General features: G+C 34.6%; 2 protein-coding genes across 3 annotated transcripts; both read left to right on the top strand.

The window, feature by feature from the left end:
- The first annotated feature begins 6,332 nt into the window (after positions 1-6,332).
- VDAC2 (voltage dependent anion channel 2) lies at positions 6,333-13,818 on the top strand. Of its 2 annotated transcripts, XM_086435408.1 has the most exons (6): positions 6,333-6,492; positions 6,618-6,685; positions 12,092-12,202; positions 12,313-12,399; positions 12,469-12,677; positions 13,260-13,818. In XM_086435408.1, the coding sequence occupies exons 1-6, from the start codon at positions 6,444-6,446 to the stop codon at positions 13,564-13,566; spliced, it is 831 nt and encodes a 276-aa protein (XP_086291534.1). In that variant the 5' UTR covers positions 6,333-6,443; the 3' UTR covers positions 13,567-13,818. The 2 variants fall into 2 exon arrangements, with proteins under 2 accessions (XP_086291534.1, XP_086291535.1); XM_086435409.1 differs by lacking the exons at positions 6,333-6,492; positions 6,618-6,685 and adding an exon at positions 11,640-11,733.
- A 6,114-nt stretch (positions 13,819-19,932) lies between these two features.
- Positions 19,933-21,656, top strand: LOC147407025 (uncharacterized). The gene is made up of 2 exons (XM_086435412.1): positions 19,933-21,098; positions 21,267-21,656. Exons 1-2 carry the CDS (start codon positions 20,115-20,117, stop codon positions 21,342-21,344), a joined length of 1,062 nt encoding a protein of 353 aa, XP_086291538.1. The 5' UTR covers positions 19,933-20,114; the 3' UTR covers positions 21,345-21,656.
- Positions 21,657-22,307: the final 651 nt, after the last annotated feature.

Genomic DNA, 22,307 nt, shown 5'->3' on the forward strand with positions numbered 1-22,307 from the left:
TGCTGGATTCGGCTTAATAATTTGGGTAATTTTTGGTATTTTGATTTGATGATGATTTTGCTAATGGGTTGCTTTTGTTTTGGCATGAGAGTAATTGCGAATCTCCATTGATAAATTCTGTGGCACCACATTCCTGGCTCCGTGAGACCGAGAATCTGTAAAGAGTTCATGTGTGCACTTTCTTGGTCTCCTCCTCCATCCCAATCATACCTCCTAGGAAGCAATGACAAGTCACCTAGATTGCTTATGGGTTTAAATGGTCATTTTTTACTATTGAGGCTACATTTTTTCTGACAAGCATCTTAGGCTACATTGAAATTGCTAATTTTGGTCTATAGGTACTTTATATCTTGTCACTTTTTTTGGTAGGTGGATTTGAACCCACAACCTCAAAGTTGCATTGCAGTATATCAATCAACTTGAGCTATGTAGCTCTTAACCCCAAAACATAATACAGTTTTACTTGATGAAATGGTTTGATTGACAAACTTAATGTTTTTTAATAAGAGAAGACTTGGTTTTTATTGCTGTTGTAAGAATTTCTAATGGTTGGTATGATTGTAGAAAAAAATGTTTTTAAGGGAAATGGATTCCCATGAAAAATTTTCATTGGAAATGAATTTTGATGTTTGATTGCACCCAGGAAAATGCCTTAAAGAGAGTTGGTTTTTAGTTTTGTGGGTGGGGATGGCGGTAGTGGTAAGGGAATAACATTAGGAGATGGGAAAATCATTTTACTGGAAGATTGGGTCAGAAAATATATTCCTTCCAATGAGAAAAAAAAATTTCCTTGAAAAAAATTTCCCTGTGGAAACACACAATCACACACGCCTGAAAATCATATTTTCTCAGCAAAACTATTTTCCCTAGAGACCCCAAATATGACCAACGTGGACGTTGCTAAGACCTGAGGAATTTATTTTTATGGTGTCATGTATGCTTAATTAATAGAGGCAACCTCATGATTGGGTTTCTTTATCAGATGAAATTTCCGTTAAGCATTTAGAAGAGGTTCGGCGTTTCTTTGGATGATTTACCATAGCTTCTCAATTTTTTTTTTCCGATTTCCATTAGATATTTAGAGATGGTTGGATTTTGATTTAGTCATTCCACTGAGTGGATAATTGAATTTTCTGGGTTGGTCTTTGGCTGGTCGTTGATCTTCAACAGCCTTATGTTTGGGACTGACTCGGGGAAGTCATTTACTTTAGACATTCCGAAGCAATTCTTTCGGCACATTCCTTTTGGAAGTAACCTGCTTCATTGTATACCACATGCACAAAGGAAAGCATTCATCAAGGACATTGTTGTTGCAATGGGAAATATTATTTGAGAATGAAGATAGATTAAGTTGACCTAGTGATGATTTCCTAGAATGAAGAAACTTTCTCTTGAAAGCAAGTTGGTGGTTTGTATTGATTAGGTGAAGGTGGATTTTGGACCCCAAGTTATTATATTAACACGACAACACTCACAGACTTTTTCAATTTGAAAATTTAATGCCTTCAAAACAAGGAGGGTATTATGATGTTTTCCCCCAAATTGTTAGGTTCAAACTGGATCTTCAGGAGAAATGGGATATTTGTTATTCAAGCATTCTCTTAGAAACATCCTCTTCTGAGGATGTTTATGCTCCTTCATCTCTGTCTTCAGATTGAATAAGAGAGATTTGATTTTATGGCCCTTCAAATCAGCTGTCTGAGACTTCTGTCACCTAGCTCAAATGATCTTTACTTTTAACTTAATGGTTGAGATAGTCTGTTCTCGGTTCTTTTTAGCCAATGCTTCCTTTCAACGCCCAAAGGCCTGCAATGGTCTTTTATTTGGAATAAGGTGAGTGGACCCCAACTTGTTACCTAGCTCCGCTCTTTGCCCATATTTTATTGCATTCAAGGATCCTTGACTTTTGTTGAAGGATGGACTAATGCTTTTTTTTTTTTGGTTATGAAAATGTCCCATGCACATGAAGCTGGCTTAGGATATTGAAATCTTTGATCCTAGGAAGGCTATCTTATGCGTCAATGAACTGATTTACTCGGTGGATCTCTGCCAAAACTATGCCCTATTTGGTGATTGCTATCATTTCCATGGAACTCAATGGTTCCCTGATTGGATTCTTTTTATTAGAAAATTTGTTGGTTTTCACTTGTGAAATTACTGTTTACCTATGAATGTTTTGCAGACAATATTTTTTTGGTTTGAATCATGACTTCAACACCCAAGAGCGCATAGTTCATTTCTTATAGTCTCATATATGACCTATTCAAACCATTTCTAGTGCCACTTTCTCTGTGCCCCCAACTAAATAAAAAAAAACTTCAATGCCCCCTCTCTTCCCCTCAAAGAAATACTTCTCCCCTGTAGATTACCTGTTTTGTTGTTGCTAGTATTTGTCACTTACTCCAAATCCTCCTTCCATTCTCTTAATTCCCCTTGAAGAGCACCCCTTATTATTAATAATTTTTCTTTGCTTTTGATTTGTTAAATTTCACCCATCTTGATGGAAGTTCTGCATCTCATTTATTTTGCCAGAACATTTCTTGTTAGACTTCTTTGTATTTACGCAAGGGGCAGCTGTATTTTTTGGGAACTGGTTTTAGGAGCTTTGGGGGGGGGGGGGGGGTATCTATAATGAGAAAACTTTGAACCGGGCAGGCCACATCAAAATTTTGAAGGAACTTTGAACCGGGCAGGCCACATCAAAATTTTGAAGGAACCTTCAACATTGGATTACACACATAATTTCCAAGGAGGTATTCAAAATTTTGGCCGAAATGTAGGGGTGTGAAATAAATTCAAAATTCCACGTATCTTGTAACGATTTGAAGTGACCCACACGCTTCAAAGTCGGACTTGTATCTTTACACTTATGTCTTTGGGATGCTCCCTTTTCGCAGACATGCTGGTAAATTCTGGGTGGCATTTTTCAATACTGAGTTGGTAATCAGGGCCATATTCTCTCTATATCACTGAATCTGGATTTTGTAGAGTTGCTGTTACGATAAATTGGTGTTGATATTGCTTTGAAGGAATATCAAATTAGATTAAATCCATCTAGATGAAAGCATGAGACCTGTCTGTAAGTGTTGATGCATGTTTCCAAAATGTTGCAGTGGCTATAGAAGAACCCTGACAAACTTAAAATTCCGTTTGCAGGTAAATTTGTTACATGTGGGTGTGTATCCTATTGTATTCTTTTTTTTGTTTTTTTTTGTGAAAAGAAATAAATGAGTTGGCAACCATTGGAGAAATGGTTCTCCATTTGTAAGAGAGAAGCTTGAAGGAGGCTTCACTTTGTTGAGTACCCCCAAAATACCTTCCTTCCACCTTGATGATGGTTCAATGGCTATCATCACCTCTAGTTCTATAACATCATCGTTAATGCTTTTTCTGGATGCCCCCGCCCTTCCCCCTCAACTTTCCCGATTTCTTGCAACTGGAATTAGTATCATATCAGTGATGAGTAGGTCAAATCTGAATTGGGAACGCTTGAAATCCCTGAAAATTCAGCAACATCTGCTGTAAGACCTAAATTGTTTGTTAACCTTAATGTTGAAACTCCATAATAGAAATGGAATTGTCGTGTGGTGATGTTATAGGCACTCCTGTTATTCATTTGGGTAACCTGTGTACAAAAGTCACCTCAACAGATCTGTTTTCGAGATTAGGGCACTCAGGAGTTGAAAGCACCTCATCTATTTTTCTTTTTCTTTTTTTTTCCGGTTTGAGTAGATTGGTTCCCTCCACCACAGCCACCACCGCTGGAGTTCCTCCAAAAATGTGGCATTTTCATTCACTATACACATCAAGAGTGGTTGGATGAGATTCTTCATCTTTTGGAATGAAGTGTTTGAAGTTCCAATTATATTTAGATTTTTTTCTTAGGTTAGGGTTTTCAACAAACAAATAATGGAGAATATAAGAAGGATGAATGAGGAGTAATGCGAGAGAAGTGAGAATGAGATGGTTGTGAGAATACATTGTTGGTTGAAATTTTTGGGCTGGAAAAGTCTCCACCACCACCTTGGTTCAAATCCGATGGAGGAAGAACTGAGGAAGAGGTGGAATCTAGCAAAAAATTGTAGGGTGCCTTGAGGGTAAAAACTTTTTAAAAAAATCAGAAGGTTGCAATTGTTTGATTGCCATTACTAATACTTGGGGTGCCTCTTAACATCACCCATTGTCATGTTGTTCTTTTTTTCACCTTGAAAACCCACATGTTGGTCTCGGGTGACAAAGGATCGATTCTATTCAGCACTAACTGCAAAAGGCTGCTGATGGGTTGAATAGGGGCAGAATGTTTTTAAAGCAGTGTCGATTGACTCAGTCCTTTTAAAAAGTATGAATTTCGATGGTTTACAAAATAAGGAAAATATTAATATTAAAATTAATAATTTACCTATAATCACATAAAAATAATTTCCAGAAACAGATATTTAATTGTGTCCATGTATAATTTCTGTTTTAATTTATAATTTTGATAATATGACAGAAATTCTGGTTAAGGCAATTAATGCACTTTGTGATATTAAAAACATGATCTTTTGCAAAGCAGTCGTAGAGGATAAAATTATATGAATTTAAAAAAAAATTAAAATAATTATTTTTCTCTGTTGAATTTTATTTTCTAATTTGAGTGCTTTTATGTCGTTGGATTGTAAATGGATAATCAATGTGCCCTAACAATCTTTTTTAAGATTTGAAATCTATAAAACAATAAAAAATTGGATAGTGGACGAGAGAGAAAATTTTTCTATTGCTGATGTCATTCACGTCACATGTCAAATGTTTGTTGGAGTGTGACAGACGCATCAAACAGCGTCATATTATCAGCCCTCTTTAATGTACGTAGTTATTTAGTTGTTAAACTGCTGACGGGGTTTTTTTTTTAAGAGAGATACAGGGGAGACCTGTTTGTTACAATTTTATTAAAAAAATCTCCCTTTACACTAACAATTATAAAAATCAGGCCAGCGTGGTTAACTTAGTAAGAATTCAAATCTAAGGATGATCCAACACATATAGATTATCCAGTTGACAATCCCAACACTATAGCATTTTAAATTTTATGGAAAAACTCATATTCAAAATATTAAAAAAATTAAAAAGAAAATCCTTTTTGGATTTGATTTGAAAATGAATGATTATTGAACTCTCAAATTTGAAATTAAAATTAAACGGTGAAATTAACTCTTTTTTTCTCTTTGAACCTTATAAGAATTTTGTTCTTTATAACCGTGTGACATCAGAAGATGTTTTTGGACGTTACAAATTTACGTGGGATCCACTCCAAGTATGTCAAGTAACAAATTAATCTCATCAATTCGAATTTTATGATGTAGATCACTATTCCAAGTTTGCTTGATAACAAACACGATAAAGTAAGTTTTGATGGGTAACAAAATGCATAAAGTAAGTTTCTCTTGAAGTTATCGGCATAGTCACCAAGTCGGAGTACGGGTTTCAAACAATAAGGAAAAACTTCAAAAAAATGAAATAGAAATGAGAAAAAATTGGGAAAAAAGGAGATATAGAAATATATATTAAAAATTATATAATAAAAAAAAAATATTCATAATATAATTTATAATACATTAAACATTTATTCTAAGTTTATAAAATATTTTTGAGAAAAAAAATATTATTGAGTATTTATGTATGATAAGATGCTCTTGTACATAATTATATATTTTATGATAATAAAAAAAAAGTCTGACCATCAATATATATATATTTATTTATTTTTATTCTGTCAAACGTCATCATCAAATCCTAACTAAACAATGAACCAAAGTACAAACAATCGTAAGGCCATTAGAAATTAACAATAGACCTGAAAAAAATGGGTTATTTTGATTTTCAATTTATTTTATTTTATTTACAGAACGTGTTTAAAATATTAAAACCTATTTTGTTTTTGAAAAGGTCTGAGTTTTTTTAAAAATAATTAGAGGTACCAAACGAGATACCTTTTTTTAATCTTCTAATCTGCTTTAACCCTCCTTTTGGTGAGAAAACTTGATAAGTAATTTCTTGCCGTCATATTTCATAATCTTTACAATGAAATCTGAAAGAAGCTTGATAAATGGTTTCTAGCCGTCAATTCGATAATCTCTACAGTGAAATCTAAATGATCGATGATCCAGTCCAATAGTCCATCATAAAAAATCAGAAAGTTCAATGATTGAAAATCGCCAATCAACATCTTGATCACCCTAAGAGTGGGTCATCATCATACGTGCATGGATCCGTTTCTCTATGGACCCAAAACGATTGCCACGTGGCAAGAAAGGTGAAAGGGTCCACGCTCTCCCCAATTTTAGCCAATGTTTTACATTACAAATTAATATAGTATTTTCGTGGCAAAGGAAGGAAGAAAGAAACCCTCGTTCCCTCTCCTCGCTTGCAGAACTCTCTCTCTCTCTTACTCTATTTGACCGAACATGAGCAAGGGACCAGGAATTTTCTTGGAAATCGGCAAGAAAGCCAAAGGTAATTGAACCGTCAAAATTTTTTTTTTCTTTCTAACTTATCGATCTGTCTTGAAATATTTGTTTTTTTGTTTGTGATTCGTATTTATATTTTAAATTTTTTGTTTATCTGGATTGATTTTGTAGATCTGCTTAGTAAGGATTACAGCTACGATCAGAAGTTCTCTGTCTCGACTTATAGCAATGCAGGAGTGGTATGGATAGATTTCTTCTGATTTGTGTATCTTTTTATTTACTTGGTTTAACATTCATGATATAAAAAGATCTTTGAAATTACTGTTTTATTCAACTGGTAGTGTTGAATGAATAATATTGTCTTATGGTACTTTTGAATTATAAAGAGATTTATTGCTGTTTAACAGACCAGTGTGCTTAATTTGTTTAATTTAAATTGGTTATATTGTATGGTTAATCCATTTTGCTAATATGTCCTTTTTACCAGTTTTGAGTATTGAAAAAATTGTTGTATTTTTATTTCACAAAAAAGAATGCAAATCTGATAAAAAAAATTTATACAAATTACATTTCAAATGATTGATCTGTTAATAAAAGAGAGTGGGCTTTACTTTTACATAAAGGGGCGGGTGAGTTGGTTTTTTAGAGATGTGGAGGAGGAATTAGTTTGATATGGTTTCAGATTAAACTTGAGATTCTTTTTTAATTTTTCTTTGGTAGAAATGATGGGATCTTGAGGGTAGGAAGAGAATGGAAAGAAGGAAAACAAGATTTCTCATGGGGAACTTTGTGGATATGTTGATGATTTCTAATGCATTCCTTTATTTGTTGTCAAGGTTATCTTTTATAGCATATGTGAACAAAATTAGCACATTCTGTCACGTTTTGTTTGCATCAAGAAACAAACTAGTGAGAGCAAAAAAAAATGGGTATCAGTTTTGATGCATAGATTATAGGTCATGGTTGCCTAGCGGTTGCTCATTTCAGGTACCCCATGAGGTAAAATGGGCAAATCAAGAAAAGCGATTCATAATTGATAATATATATTTTGTCATCATAGTTGACCAAAAAATTTCAACAACAACGACAATGATGCCGTATCCCAACCAATTTCAGTTTGAAAACTTGGAGCCAATTTTACCCAGATACTAGAAAATGTGTTCTGTATTCTCCACACCATATTGGGCTTCTATCTTGGTATCACTAATCTATCTTTTTTCCTTTCAAAAGATATGTTATCATATCATTTCTTACTACCTCAATCCATTTCAATTTTTGGCATTCCTTTTGGAAACCTCAACTTCCACTAAAACATGCCTTCTCATGGGTATTAAAATTAGACTTCATTTTACATTCTCAAATTGTTCCAAACATCTTGCCTTTATTTATCTTCTATTCGGAAAAATTCTTGGTCTCATCGAATGTGCTCATTTTTTATTTGTTATTCCCTAGTCCTTCAACTAATCCATCCAAAAAATCGTTTATATGCTACATATTTCCCTATGAATAATAAATTTTTGGTTCTTGGTTTCCCAATGTTTAGATTGTTAAAACCTAGTAAGTCTTTCTGTTTTCTTGTTTTTTTGTTTCATGTATATGGATCAGTCTTTTAACACTCTAGAAACGTCTTTACTTTAGCTGCCCAGCATTAATCTTATGGTTAATATTTTCATCAATCTCTCATTCTTTATGGGCTTAAAAACAATATAATAAACTGATTTGTAAGAGCATATCTTTTCCATTACTAAAATCTATATGTTCAAGTCTCTATGCCAAGATTGCAATGCTTAAATTCTATCAGTCTAACTAATTTAAGTCCCTTAGGTTTTTAAGGTATTCCATCATGTTCTCACTTTCAATAATAGAGTACGTTGCTCTGGACTGAGTAATGGAGTAACATGATTCGTTTAGCTGACTCCTCATTGGGATAAGGCTTCATTTCTGTTATTGTTGTTTTTTTAGGCATTCCTTCATAGTACTAGTTTGAGTCACTACCTATTGTTATCACAGTAGTTACCACTCCAACATCCATGTCCTTGCATGAACTTTTTTTTTTCTACAACAAATTAACTCTCTAAGGATTCTATATATATATATATATATATCTATAGGGTAGCGTTCAATGGCCTACAGTTTGGCCAACAGTTTGGCAAACACATTTTTCAAAACATGGGTTAGAGGTCTTGGAATGGGCTGATTTTTGGTGAGGATGATCTCTACGGTGAGGAGATCATCATCACCAAAAATCAGCCCATTCCAAAACTTCTAACCCCATCAAAAATGATTTACAAAAAATGGACGGTTCACAATTTTTCAACTTGTAAACTGGGGCTAGAAGTTTTGGAATGAGCTGATTTTTGGTGAGGATGATCTCCTCACCGTAGAGATCATCCTCACCAAAAATCAGCCCATTCCAAGACCTCTAACCCATGTTTTGAAAAAGTGTTTGCCAAAATATTTGCCAAACTGTTGGCCATTGAACGGGACCCATATATATATATATATATATATATATATATATATATTTTTTTTTTTTTCTCTTGAAACTTCTTCATAAGTAGTAGAAAGATTGTCTCAATGGTCCCTCATGGCATGAAACTAAATTGGTTTTTTGTATTTATTGTTTCTTTTCTCAACTTTGCTTCCTTGTTCTCTCATAAATTTTCATATAATTACTTATAATCTTCATCTCATGACTCTTTGTGCAATTTTTAACATCTCCCTTGTTATTATAAACATGATCCACAAAATTCCTCTGCCTTTCATTGGGAATTTTCTTAGTTTCAGATATCATTTTGAACAACCTAGTTTACAAGGACATGTCAATCTCTCCCACACACTCCGTAATCTATTGGAATACTAATGTGGCAATGAGGCTACCTCTTTTTTAGTCTATAACCTAGAAAACTTTATTCATGCTCTGGTCTTTCTGTGATTATTATCCCCTTTTACTTTTTAGGTTCCACTTAGGCTTCATTTAGTAATTCTTGGAAATAGCCCTTCTACCATTTCAATTTGTCTAGGTCTGTTAAAATGGGCAAGTCAGTGAAGGAACCTGGTAGCTTTAGGAAGACAGAAAGCTTTGGTTTGTGGCCTTGCCTCCAATCACCTATAAGGAATCATAGTGATGGTGCGCCACATGGTGCTGCCATCTCACTGTTTCTGATTCCCTATTGGTGAACTCGACTGTATGTGGTATTTCATTTTCTTTCTCAAGCATCTGTAATTTATCTGTTTTCTTACACCTTCATCCTTCATTTGATTTTGTTTTTAGATTCTCTATCATGATCTAACTTTGGAGTTTTGTACGACTTTTGGTATGGAACTTTTAATGAGCAGTATTCTCTGAAGACATTTTGATATTTCACGTGTGAAAAAATGTGATCTTTAGGGTCTTAGATTTCTCTATGTCGGTCACATGTAGAAATTGTATATCAAATGTTTTTTAGCCTCTGCAGATCTATATTGAGCAGAAAAATCAGTAAACCTTCACAGGGTATGAGTTGATTAATGGTAACAAAAACAAAAATTGAAATTATTCATAATCTTCCTTAGCATCCTTTTCCCTTGTAGTTAGATCCTCTCACATAATTGTATTCTCTCCTTTGTATTTATTAATCAATTTCTTTTTACTGAGAAAAAAAATCAGTGTTCTACTAAAATTTATACAAGTGTAGTATTTTTTTTTGAAAAGTATAAGATGTATTAATATTATAATAAGGTAAAGGTGATGGTGGAATTTACCATCACAAAACACTACAATATTCAGTTAGCTTTCTGTCTTACATATAGATTCCTATCTGAATAATAGTTTTTTTAGCATACTTCCTTAAACAACTTGCACCAAAAAACGCACAAGGCCTAGAATAGTAGTAAATTCCTGGACCGATTGCTCATTCCCTTCAAGAACTCTGTTGTTGCTTTCCTTCCAGAGACGCTAACAGACAACAAGTGGCAGTAGATAGAAGCCTCTCTCCCCCCAAAACCCAAATGATAGTAGATTCCATAGAACTCTTTCTCACCCTTGAAAATCCTAGATTGTCAGCTCTCAAAAAGGGATCAAACCATGGGAGGCATATTGAATAATTAAATAACACCTTAAAGTGTGGCCATACCAACATTTTTTAACGTTTGGTTTCTCTCTCATCTACAAAGGCTTCTTTCCCTTATCATCCTCTCTTCTCTTCAGCAACCCAATCCTTCCTCCTTCTGGACATTCGACCTTCTTGCTGCATGCCCCAACCCATCTTTCTCAAACCCTCCACAATGACTAGCCAATTCCCCACCTTCTCTCCCAGCTGGAATCTATATTGAGATTGTGCCACCCCAGGGATTCCTCACACATCCACCCTTATAAAAGCGTGGTTGTCATTTCTCCACAAGTTTGACACTGCCTTGACTCATTGACTTCCGCCAGGGAGGTCTATTTGCTGCCAAATCTACTGCTTCCTTTGATACCTCCCACAACCAAACCGTCTCCTTTGGAGAGAAAACCATGGTTGCAGAACCTCTCCTAGAAAACTTTTGGTTTTGATATTGTAAAACCTGATTTAATCCGGAAAGAAGTGAATACGGTTAAACTGAAGACAAGAACTTAAAAGGGAAAAGCTTAGCCAGCCCCAATGGAAAGAAGTGAATACGGTTAACTGAAGACAAGAACTTAAAAGGGAAAAGCTTAGTCAGCCCCAACGGAACCAGTCCCCAACTCCGGTCATCCGAAGCAACCAGAGGACTTCGGGTGGGTGGGGGTGGGGGTGGGGGTGGGGGTGCGGGGTTGGCATTGGAACTAGGAGTTTTCTAATCAAGGAGGAACTTTAGGGTTCAATGATGAAGAAGATGAAGGATCTGTTGTAGGATTCAATATTCATAAGGTAAATCATGTTTTGATATTGTAAAACATGATTTAATCCAGAAAGAAGTGAATACGGTTAAACTGAAGACAAGAACTTAAAAGGGAAAAGCTTAACCAGCCCCAACAGAACCAGTCCCCGACTCCGGTCATCCGAAGCAACCAGAGGACTTCGGGTGGGGGGGTCTGGCATTGGAACTAGGAGTTTCCTAATCGAGGAGGAACTTTAAAGTTCAATGATGAAGAAGATGAAGGATCTGTTGTAGGATTCAATAGTCATAAGGTAAAGAGGTGATGATCGATGAAGAAGACAGATAGAAAAAGAATACGTGGAAATGCGGAACCCTTGTAGAGTTTAATGGTGATGAATACAGTGAAGTAAGAACTGTAAACGTGATGGTCAATGAAGGCAATGAAGAAACGTATGTAAACGATGAGGTAAAAACAGTACAAATGTAATATTTACAGATGGGTAATCATTAGCTGCCTTCGCCAACGTTTTTCCTCATGCAAAACAACCTTTAGCTCTTCAACCCGGTTATGCTATCCCTTCTTTGTCTACACAATTAAATACTTGAGCCTTTCTTTTAGGGTTTTTTTTTTTCCTAAATTAAATAGCAAGTATCTTACTATTTCCTTTCGGTCTGATAGTTGTGGTTTCTCTCATGCTTCCTTTTTAGATGGCATTTGATTAATCAATTCTTGATTATGATTATGTTTTTCTTATATCTAGTATTCTTTTTTGTCTCTGTATTAACAGTGATCGACAATTGAACGATTTATGCTCCCTTTGCAGGCCCTTACTTCTACTGCAGCAAGCAAGGGAGGACTCTCTACTGCTGATGTCACAGTACAATACAATTACAAGAACGCTATCATTGATGTCAAAGTTGATACAGAATCAAATGTGCGATGCTTGATTTATCTTTCCTTTTTTTTCTCTCTAAAAATTTCAAATCACAGAAGCTCATCTTTCTAATAATAATCACACCCCCCTTTTTGTTTCTGATCTGGCAGATTTTAACAACCCTAATAGTCACAGAGTTTCTGCCATCCACAAAGGCTATTGCTTCACTCAAGCTGCCAGATTATAACTCTGGAAAGGTACCAATGTTAATTGTCTTTTAATCTGTTGGAAAATTTCTAATGCTTCTGTATTTTTATTTATCGCAGTTGGAGGTGCAGTACTTCCATGACCATGCAACGTTCACTACAGCCGTTGCCCTGAACCAATCTCCTGCAGTTGATCTTTCTGCAACCATTGGAACCCCTACTTTCGCTTTTGGTGCAGAGGCGGGTTATGAGACGTCTTTGGGTAGTTTTACAAAGTACAATGCTGGCATTAGCGTGACAAATCCAGATAACAACGCTTCTATTATTCTGTAAGTAACCTTGTTTTCAGCAATGACAGTGACAGTAGCAATACTACTAGTAGGGTGCAACTTGGTTTGGTTTAGGGCCAAATTGGAACCGAACCAACATAAGTCTTTCTACTAAGAACCAGAACCAAACCAAATTTCCCATAGAACCGAACAAAACTAAGGTCAGTTCGGTTCTATGGGTTGTCAATATTTTATGAATCTCTTTGTAAGTAACATATTTTCAATGAAAAAAATAATAATGAACCTGAAATTTCGTATGGTAAGTCAGAAATTTCGTATGGTAAGTCATTAATCTATCCATAAAAAAAAAGGTCACTAATCTAGGTCCCAACTCCTAAAAAGTAGGCCTTGAACCAAGAACCAAACAAAATTGATCCGTTCTCCATTTTTTCAACCCAGAACCAAACCGCAACTTGTTTTAAACTGAACAAAACCAGCCCAAAGCTACTGGTTTGGCTCGGTTCGGTTCTTGGTTTGAACCGGACCAAACTAACTAAGCAATGGTACTCCAGTTACTGAGAAGTGAAGAGAAGATCTCCATTACCTTCTAACGCTCAGTTCATCTCTTCTTTTTTTTCTAAGGGCTGACAAGGGAGACACTCTGAGGGCTTCATATGTGCATCATTTGGACCTATTGAAGAGGAGTGCCGGGGTGGCAGAGATCTCGAGAAGGTTCTCCACCAATGAGAACACATTCACAGTTGGAGGGTCATACGCGGTTGATCCTCTGACAGTAGTGAAGGCAAGGCTCAACAACCATGGGATGCTTGGGGCCCTCCTTCAGCATGAGCTCAAACCCAAGTCAATCCTGACAATCTCTGGTGAGTTCGACACCAAAGCCTTGGAAAAGAATCCCAAGTTCGGATTATCCCTTGCTCTTAAGCCTTGAATGGTGGTTTTCTCATATTTTTGTCAAGGATTATACATACTATTGGGGGGATCCTCTTTGCTTCTGTTGTTGATGACGTTCAAAAAGGAAACGAGGAAATAAATGTTTCCACAGATAAGTAGTAGTTCTTCTGCGTTTGGATGACTGTGGATTTGATTGTTTGGATGATGCTACTAAGGTTATGTAGTTGTTACCCATTTTCTACTAGGCATTTTTTTGTAATCAAGTTATTCCTTTTAGGTTTGCATTTGGCGTAACTTGAGCAATTGTTCATTCTCATTAAACGTCTGTTATTGGACCATCCAAAGGTCTAAAGGTGTTGTTTGGCGGATACAACCCAAAACACAGTTACTGCCACTTTTCATTTTGCGGCGAGGTGGGGTTTAAAGGAACTGAATTTGCTCGTGCATTATAACGTCATTCACTTGTCAAAGATTTGGTTGGATCAGAATTGAATTGAGGAAGGTCACTCTCTTTAGAGGTTTTATATTTATTTGGTGTGCCTAGTAAGTAGTTGAATGTCATGTGTGATTGGGTTAGTTTCATTTTTTACTTAAATAATGATTCTTAGAATCCACAACATTTTCCTTCAATAGTTTTGAAACTTGGCAGTTAATTAGCATTTCTATATCCCATAGTATATGAGTAGGCAGGCCTGTTTTAGCAAAACAACAAATTTATTCTGTTTTTTTTAATTGATCAAATATAAAAAAGAATCACAATCAGGTGAGCGATATGTTTAATCGTGTGCCATGTAGACACTGTATTTTGTTATAAGAATGGGGATATCTTATGTTGACTAGAAATTAATTATTGATATTGTTATTTTAAAATTATTAAATAGTAGATTCTATTATTTATTATGAGAGAGAATAAATTATATAACCAAGATATAAAGACAATGACTAAGTTTAGGAGAAAATACAAACCTAGTTATGAATCTTGCAAAAATTATATCTTTTTATAGTTATAAAAATGACTATAATATTATAATTATTTCTTTTCAAAATAAGTAATATTTGAGAGTATTAAAAATTCATGAAAAGTGGACTTATATAATAAACATTTTGAGTTAAGGGTCTAACCTGATAAAAAGTCTACCACAAACACTAATTATGTCTAAAAACCTAATAACTTATAAATTTCATAAATAAATAAATAAAGAAAGAAAAAAAAAAAAGGAAACCTTAACAATAATTGAGTATTGAGTTTCAAATAGAAATATTATTATATAAATTTGATAATTATTTCATTTTATGGTTGTTTTGTATTATTAAATTATTACTTTATCATTTAGTTATAATCTTTTGGAGTTTGATTTACTGAAGAAATTGAGAATTTGTTGATTTCCAGAGATAGAGAGAGAACTGGCTGCACTGTATTGATTGCCATTCTATTAAATTGGGTCCCCAATCTCATCAAAGGCATTAAAGCATTAAGGACACAAGACTTTTTGAATTAAACGCTTTCACATGAAGCACCAGCACAAATTCAAGAGAAGAGAGAGGGATGTGAGCCCACCTCAATACTTCAATAATAGATTTCTCATTTATATTCGGTTAGGTAAAATGTAACCCTCAACAATAAATTTGTGATTTTATTAGTAAGCCAAATTCACAAGTCCTCTCTCTCATCTAGGGATGTCAATCGATATATATATATATATATATATATATATATATATATAGGGAAATGTTCAGCATCCTAAGTTTTACCACACACTTTAACAAACGTTTTTTGTCCTACATGGGTTAGAAGTTTTGGAATGGGCTGATTTTTGGTGAGGATGATCTCTATGATTAGAAGATCATCCTCCCCAAAAATCAGCCCATTCCGAAATGTTTAGCCCCATGTTTACAAGTTGAAAAATCGTGGACCGTCCATTTTTTGTAAATCATTTTTGATGGGGTTAGAAGTTTTGGAATGAGCTGATTTTTGGTGAGGATGATCTCCTCACCATAGAGATCATCCTCACCAAAAATCAGCCCATTCCGAAACTTCTAACCCATGTAGGACAAAACGCGTTTGTTAAAGTGTGTGGTAAAACTTAGGGTGCCGAACGGGACCCATATATATATATATATATATATATATATATATGTGAGAATAATTCAATGTAAGATTGGAACTAGAACTGATCCGAGAGGAACGGTCCTTCCCTGATTCTCTATATTTCCCCCCATTTAAACTATTTGAATTGGAAACTCTTTTCTTTATTGGTAGGAATTTGTGAAAATGCTCCAACATTAAAATTAGTGTAAAATCTGATAAAGTTCAAGTTTAAAAAATTTACGTACATTTGTCTTCAAATGAATTATTTATAGATTTGCTCAATCAATGTCATGTTCACAAGCGCTAATATAATAGACACGTGTCAGCGTCATACCTTGTATATTATCCATCCCAAAATATTTCAAAAGTTTTAATAAATTAGTCAAATCATATGGGTTTCTTGTCAACTTGATGAGTATAAAATCTATGGTTTTGATTTTACATCTTAATATGACTCTTCTTATTCTCATTGTTTATTTGATGGAGCGCCTCAATTGTGGCTTGAGATTTGAAAAATCCTAATCAATACTGATCTCTAAGAAATTTGAGTTTTCCTCTTGTATGATCGTCAATGGCATGTTTGATTGCGAGCCACAAAGGTCGTTTAAGGTCAGAAATGTCCTCAAATGATTAGGCTAGGCTGCTTTATGTGAGAATCCGTTCCATCGTTAACTAAGTACTTAACAAAATACTTCATATTTCTTTAATTTGAAATGTAAACTGTTTTATTTGATTACATTTATGAAAAAATACATTGGGTGTCGGCTATTGAAAAAAATAAAGTGCCATCCATGGTGTACCAATTGACATACTTTACACTTTTAATAATATTCTGATAAGGTGATTGGGGTTGAAAATCAAGAAAAGGTTGGTGGGGGAAGCATTGGAAATTAAGAATTAATGATGATTAGTTCTAGAAATTAAGATTAAAGTTGATCTAATTTTAGTTTTATACTATTGGTGTGACTAACATGAAACATAATTCAATTAACAAAAAGTAGGAATTGCACTTTATATTTTATTTTAATATTTGAAGCGTCTATACTTCAAAAGTTCTATAAAAAAAGAAAGTGAAATATATTCTTCTTTTTTTAGCTTTTTCTTTTTCTTTGTTTGTGGTTTTAGATTTATAATTCAAATTCTGAAGTATATGTGGGGTTGCCACTTATGATTCTTTTTCAAAGAATTTGATTCAACTTTAAATTTTAGGACTTATTCTATTCTCAAATGACAATAGGGGTTGAACATCAAACATAAGTCTATGATAATTAATGGGATTAACTCTTGAAAAACACAAGAGTATCTCAACGACAATAAATTAAGAGAGAATCAATTGAGAAATGTTCAACAAATGTTGATTAAAATTTTAATTAGAAGAAATATTCAATTAAATATCCTAAAATAGAGAGTAGAAAATAAAAAAGAACCTAAGTAAAGACAATAAAAAACATATTCCAAGTCACCGTCACTAAAAATCAGCCCATTCCAAAACTTCTAACCCCATCAAAAACAGTTTACAAAAAATGAATGGTCTACGATTTTTCAACTTGTAAACATGGGTTAGAAGTTTTGGAATGGGCTGATTTTTGTTGAGGATGATCTCCTCACCGTAGAGATCATCCTCACCAAAAATCAACCCATTCCAAAACTTCCAACTCATGTTTTGAAAAATATTTTGCCAAAAAATTTGCCATTGAACGCTTATATATACATAAAAGTGATATTAAAATTGACATCGATTCACACATTGTTGACATAGATGTGTGTATGGTGCCATAGATGCTTTTCATCTACAAATGAGTAAAAAACATTTATGATTCTGTGTGTACTTCCACGTTAGTAATGTGTGAATCGATGTTAATTTTAATGTCACTCCAATACAACTCTTAAAATAAATAAATTAATAACTTGAAAATTTTCACTCAATTGATGTGACAAGTGCATTAAACAATATATCTTTTTCCTTGTGTATCCCGAAGAAAAATATATATGATTTGACCGAGTGAAAAATTTCAAGTGAGAAAATCACGGATCAAAAAAATATTGTAAAAATTAGAGTGGGGGTGAGGGAAAATTGGTAAATGGTGTGATTATTCATTCATGTTTGGTGTGCGCTAAGTAAAAGGCAAATGAATTTCATGCGAATCCGTTGAAGCATAATATAAAGTAGTACAACAAAGTAACCAACCAACAATCCATCAGATCAGATTTGACGTGTGGAATTATGGATGTCTTCTACTAACATTACTACACGTGGAAGGGAGGTATTGGTATATATGTCACCATGAATATTTTGCATGGACCCTGATGTGAGCATAGCACGCCTAGCGGCCATATGGGGACCATTGCATGGACTTCACAGAGTTGCTTTTGACTCTCTAGATATGACACGTGGTAACTTCTAGTTGGAACATTTGTATAATTATAGCATATTAGAAAGATTATACATAAATTATTACTTTCGAGAAAATTAAAGTTTTCACCATGGCCAACCTCAACATCGATGCAATGAATGTCCGCTTCATCCTCAAAACATTTTCCTTTTCGAGTCATGCTGGGGTGATGTAGTATTTACTGTGATTCTCACAATTCTGATGTGGATATGCATACATAAAAGTTGATGATTTTTACTCGTATAACGAGGAAACATATCTATGGTTATGTGCACATCCCACGTCTAACTTGTGAGAATCGCAGTAAATACTTTTTGTTATTTCAGCATTTTCCTTTTCTTTTCCATCTATTTGTACACTTTGTAGAGTGGAGTATTTCAATTGCCATTCTTAAATTTGTTAAAGAAAATTCAAATAAGTTTATGCATATATATATATATATATATATATATATATAATCTCTTTTTTCATTTTGGATTTTTTATAAAATATTTTACACCAACCTTATCATGATATTTAAGTCATGTTCTCGCACTTAATTATCTCAATAAGGTGGCTCGTGATCGGTAAAAAATTATATATTTTTTTGGAATCGTGATAATCTGATTTACACATGTGGCATACTCAATCAACACCCTAACGTGACATGTTCAAAAATTGTAGATCTACTTTTCTTGGGATAAATAATTACACTCTCCCTTAAAAAAGTGCAATTTCATATCTCGAAAAAAGCAGATCTACGATTCTCGAACATGTCATCTCAAGGGTGTCAATTGAGTATGCCATGTGGGTAAGTCAAACTATCACGACTCATTTTTTATTTTAGTCCTCGCATTACATTTATGAGCTTAAGATTTGGTTTAGTATTTATTAGACTAACGTGCTTATGTTGGCAAGGGTCAAAACTAATAACACTGACCCAATGCGTTAAAAATCTTATTTACTTTATTGTTCCTTCATCCAATTTTATCTAAATCATCATTTTTATCAATTTTAGATCATTATTTGAAAGTCACAAGTCCTCCCTTGTACCCCAATCTTATAAAAAATAATTTTATTTTTATTTTTATATATTTTTAAAATTCTACAGATTGCAGCCCTCTCTATTATTATTTATTGAAGAAAAAAAAGTGCAAACTTTCAAAGATTCTCTATATCTCTATATATTTTTTTTTGTCTAAAGGAGTGCCAATTTTTTTTAACCTAATTTTTTAAAAAAAGTTTTACACCCCAACTGATGATAAAGTATAGGAAACTTAAGATATAAAAATAATAATAATAATAAACCCATTATTAGGAGGGGGTTTTTGTAGAGTTTTACCCTATTCGAAAACTTTAAAAATTGAATCGAGAATTTATGAAGCTTTCGTGACGTGGTTCCCCTCTAATATTCTAGAAGAAAAAAGAAAAAAAAAAAAACTGAATGTAACTTTTTTTTATCTTTAAGTGCGATCATACTAATGAACATATTTTTTACTTATCACATTATTATGAAAGTTTGACAATTTTATTAAAATAATAAAAATGATACTTAAATGTATTCAACTGAGTAGTCACACATTTTAAAATGATTAATTTTGAGGGGGAGAAAAAGCAAGAGGAAGGGCACTTTTAAGTTATTAAATATTTTAATTTGACTCGACCGAATCAACTCCGGAGTTTTTATTTGACTCAGACTCCATGTTCATTCGAGTCATGTTTTGAAATAACTATGGTTTAAAATTAGATTTATCTTATCTTAATGACTTTTCTCAAAGTACTCAGCTAGTTACCTACTTCATTTTTTTATTTTTATTTTTTTACTTTTACTTTTTATCGACCACTGGAACCTTCACCCGCACGATTACAAAGAGACCTATACACGTGCTCACGTTACTCAGATTCTGTGCTATCTTTATCTGCATATATGCACGTGTCGTAGCCCAAACCCCAATGTGTTTCCTCTCCATCTCTCACTTATTTGTTCTCTTCCGTTTGTCTGCAACAGAGGGAGGGTTCGACAGAAAAACCTAAATTTCAGGTCTCTTTCACCTTCAAAACCTCAAATTCCTCTTCCCCGATTATCCGGCGATTGATCGTTGATGCGTTAGAGAAATTCTGGCCATGGAAACAGAGATTCCGGCGAGTTACACCTACATGGGACGGAGCCTTGGCGACATGAACATCGGCGGCGATACATCTTCGGCTTTCAGCGACTGCAACAGCGATAGATCCGGAGAGTTCCTGACGAATTCTTCGAATAACCGACACCTTCTGATCGCTTGTGCAACTGAGAATTCCGACGATCTGATCCATCAACTTGTCTCAGATCTCGAATCCTGTTCGATCGAAGTGCAGAGACAAGCAGCCATGGAGATTCGTCTACTCGCGAAGAACAAACAAGAAAATCGCCTCAAAATTGCTCGTGAAGGAGCTGTTAGACCTCTTATTTCTCTCATATCCTCATCAGATTCTCTTCTTCAAGAATATGGTGTTACAGCAGTTTTAAATCTCTCTTTATGCGACGAAAACAAGAATCTGATCGCCAATTCTGGTGCGATTAAACCTCTTGTGAAAGTTCTCAAGATTGGAACACCAACAGCTAAGGAGAACGCTGCGTGTGCTCTGCTCCGCCTCTCACAGATCGAGGAGCACAAGATCATAATCGGACGGTCAGGAGCAATTCCACTTCTGGTAAACTTATTGGAGAACGGAGGATTTCGCGGGAAAAAAGACGCATCAACAGCTCTCTATTTACTCTGTTCGGTGCAAGAGAACAAGATCAGAGCCATCCAATCTGGGATCATGAAACCACTAGTTGAATTAATGGCGGATTTCGGTTCTGGTATGGTGGATAAAGCTGCTTTTGTTTTAAGCATCTTGGTTTCGATTCCAGAGGGGAAAACTGCTTTGGTCGAGGAAGGCGGTATTCCGGTACTGGTTGAGATCGTGGAAGTAGGATTACAGAGACAGAAAGAGATCGCAGCCTCAGTTTTATTGCAGATTTGTGAGGATAGCTTGACGTATCGAACTATGGTAGCTCGCGAAGGAGCGATACCACCGTTAGTCGCTTTGTCACAATCTGGAACTACTAGCGCTAAACAGAAGGTCTGTTAGTTTCCGTTATTCTAATCTGGTTCACCGTTACTTCCACTTTTCCATTTACCTTTTTTCTTTTTTAAAACTTTTTCATGAAATTAAAAATTCGACATTTTCGTATATTTTTCTCTTGGCGGCTTTTGTCGTTTTTAATCTTATCGTTCTACTTCTGCACAGGCAGAGGTACTGATTGATCTTCTGAGGCAACCGAGATCCGGCAACAACGGCGCCAGAACGTCAGATGTGTCAGATTAGAGGTTACAAAGGTAGAAAAAATACCTGATGTGTTCTACATTACTAATTCACAGGTGAAAGCGAGAAAGAGAAGGTAAAATGTAAATAGATATGTAAAATTCGTAATTTACAGCTTTCAAGTTTCAAAGCAGCTGCTGCTGCTGCTTCTTTCTTTCTTTTTTTTCTTTGCTCGTATTTGGGGTTGGGAGCTAGAGCTATTAGAGATCTTGTGTTGTTGGTTACTTCATTTTTCAGGTGGAGGAGGTGGTGAAATATCTATTCTGATTTCTAAAGAGTAAAATTAACTTTAAAAAAATGGTAATATTTTCTTAATTTTCTATAGTCAGTATATAACTTAGTTAATTACCATATCTGCCATAACCTTGGTCGGATCATCTCGGTCTAGCTACACCATGGTTTTTAAATTTGGTATCGCGTCTCGTCTCGTTCAGTTTCGATACTAAGTCGTCTCGAACGAGCTTTCCGATACGTTTGAGACGTCTCGTGAGATAACTCAAAAAATTACACTGTGAGATGTAATACTCGGTCAAAAAATGATTTTGTGAGTTGGTCCCATTCAACTTTGATACCAAATTAACTCGGGTGATACGTCTTGGTATTGGACGAGTTTAAAAATCATGAGTTTCACATGCCAACTAGCCCAGTTTGATCACTATATTTTGAAATCTTGAAAAGATGTTAATTAAGTACTTTAGGTTAGGGCTGATTCTATAGGTGGACTATGGCCCTATTTTGACAAGAACATTGTTCTGGAATTGGGAAAGTGAAATCTTGAACCTTTTTGTCTTATAAGATTATCCCCAATTAGATTAGATAGACTGGATCCAAAGCTTTGAATGGCAATGTTGTTTTGCCCAACAGATGAGGAAACAACGAATATAATTAATCAGATAACATATGGTCTGACAATTAAGTAAAGTAGGGTGGGGACAACGTAGTTAAATATCGACATGTAGATATAGC

This window comes from Akebia trifoliata, chromosome 3 (assembly GCF_017979445.1).
Source record: "Akebia trifoliata isolate Shusen 1 chromosome 3, ASM1797944v1, whole genome shotgun sequence".
NCBI classification, from domain to species: Eukaryota; Viridiplantae; Streptophyta; class Magnoliopsida; order Ranunculales; family Lardizabalaceae; genus Akebia; species Akebia trifoliata.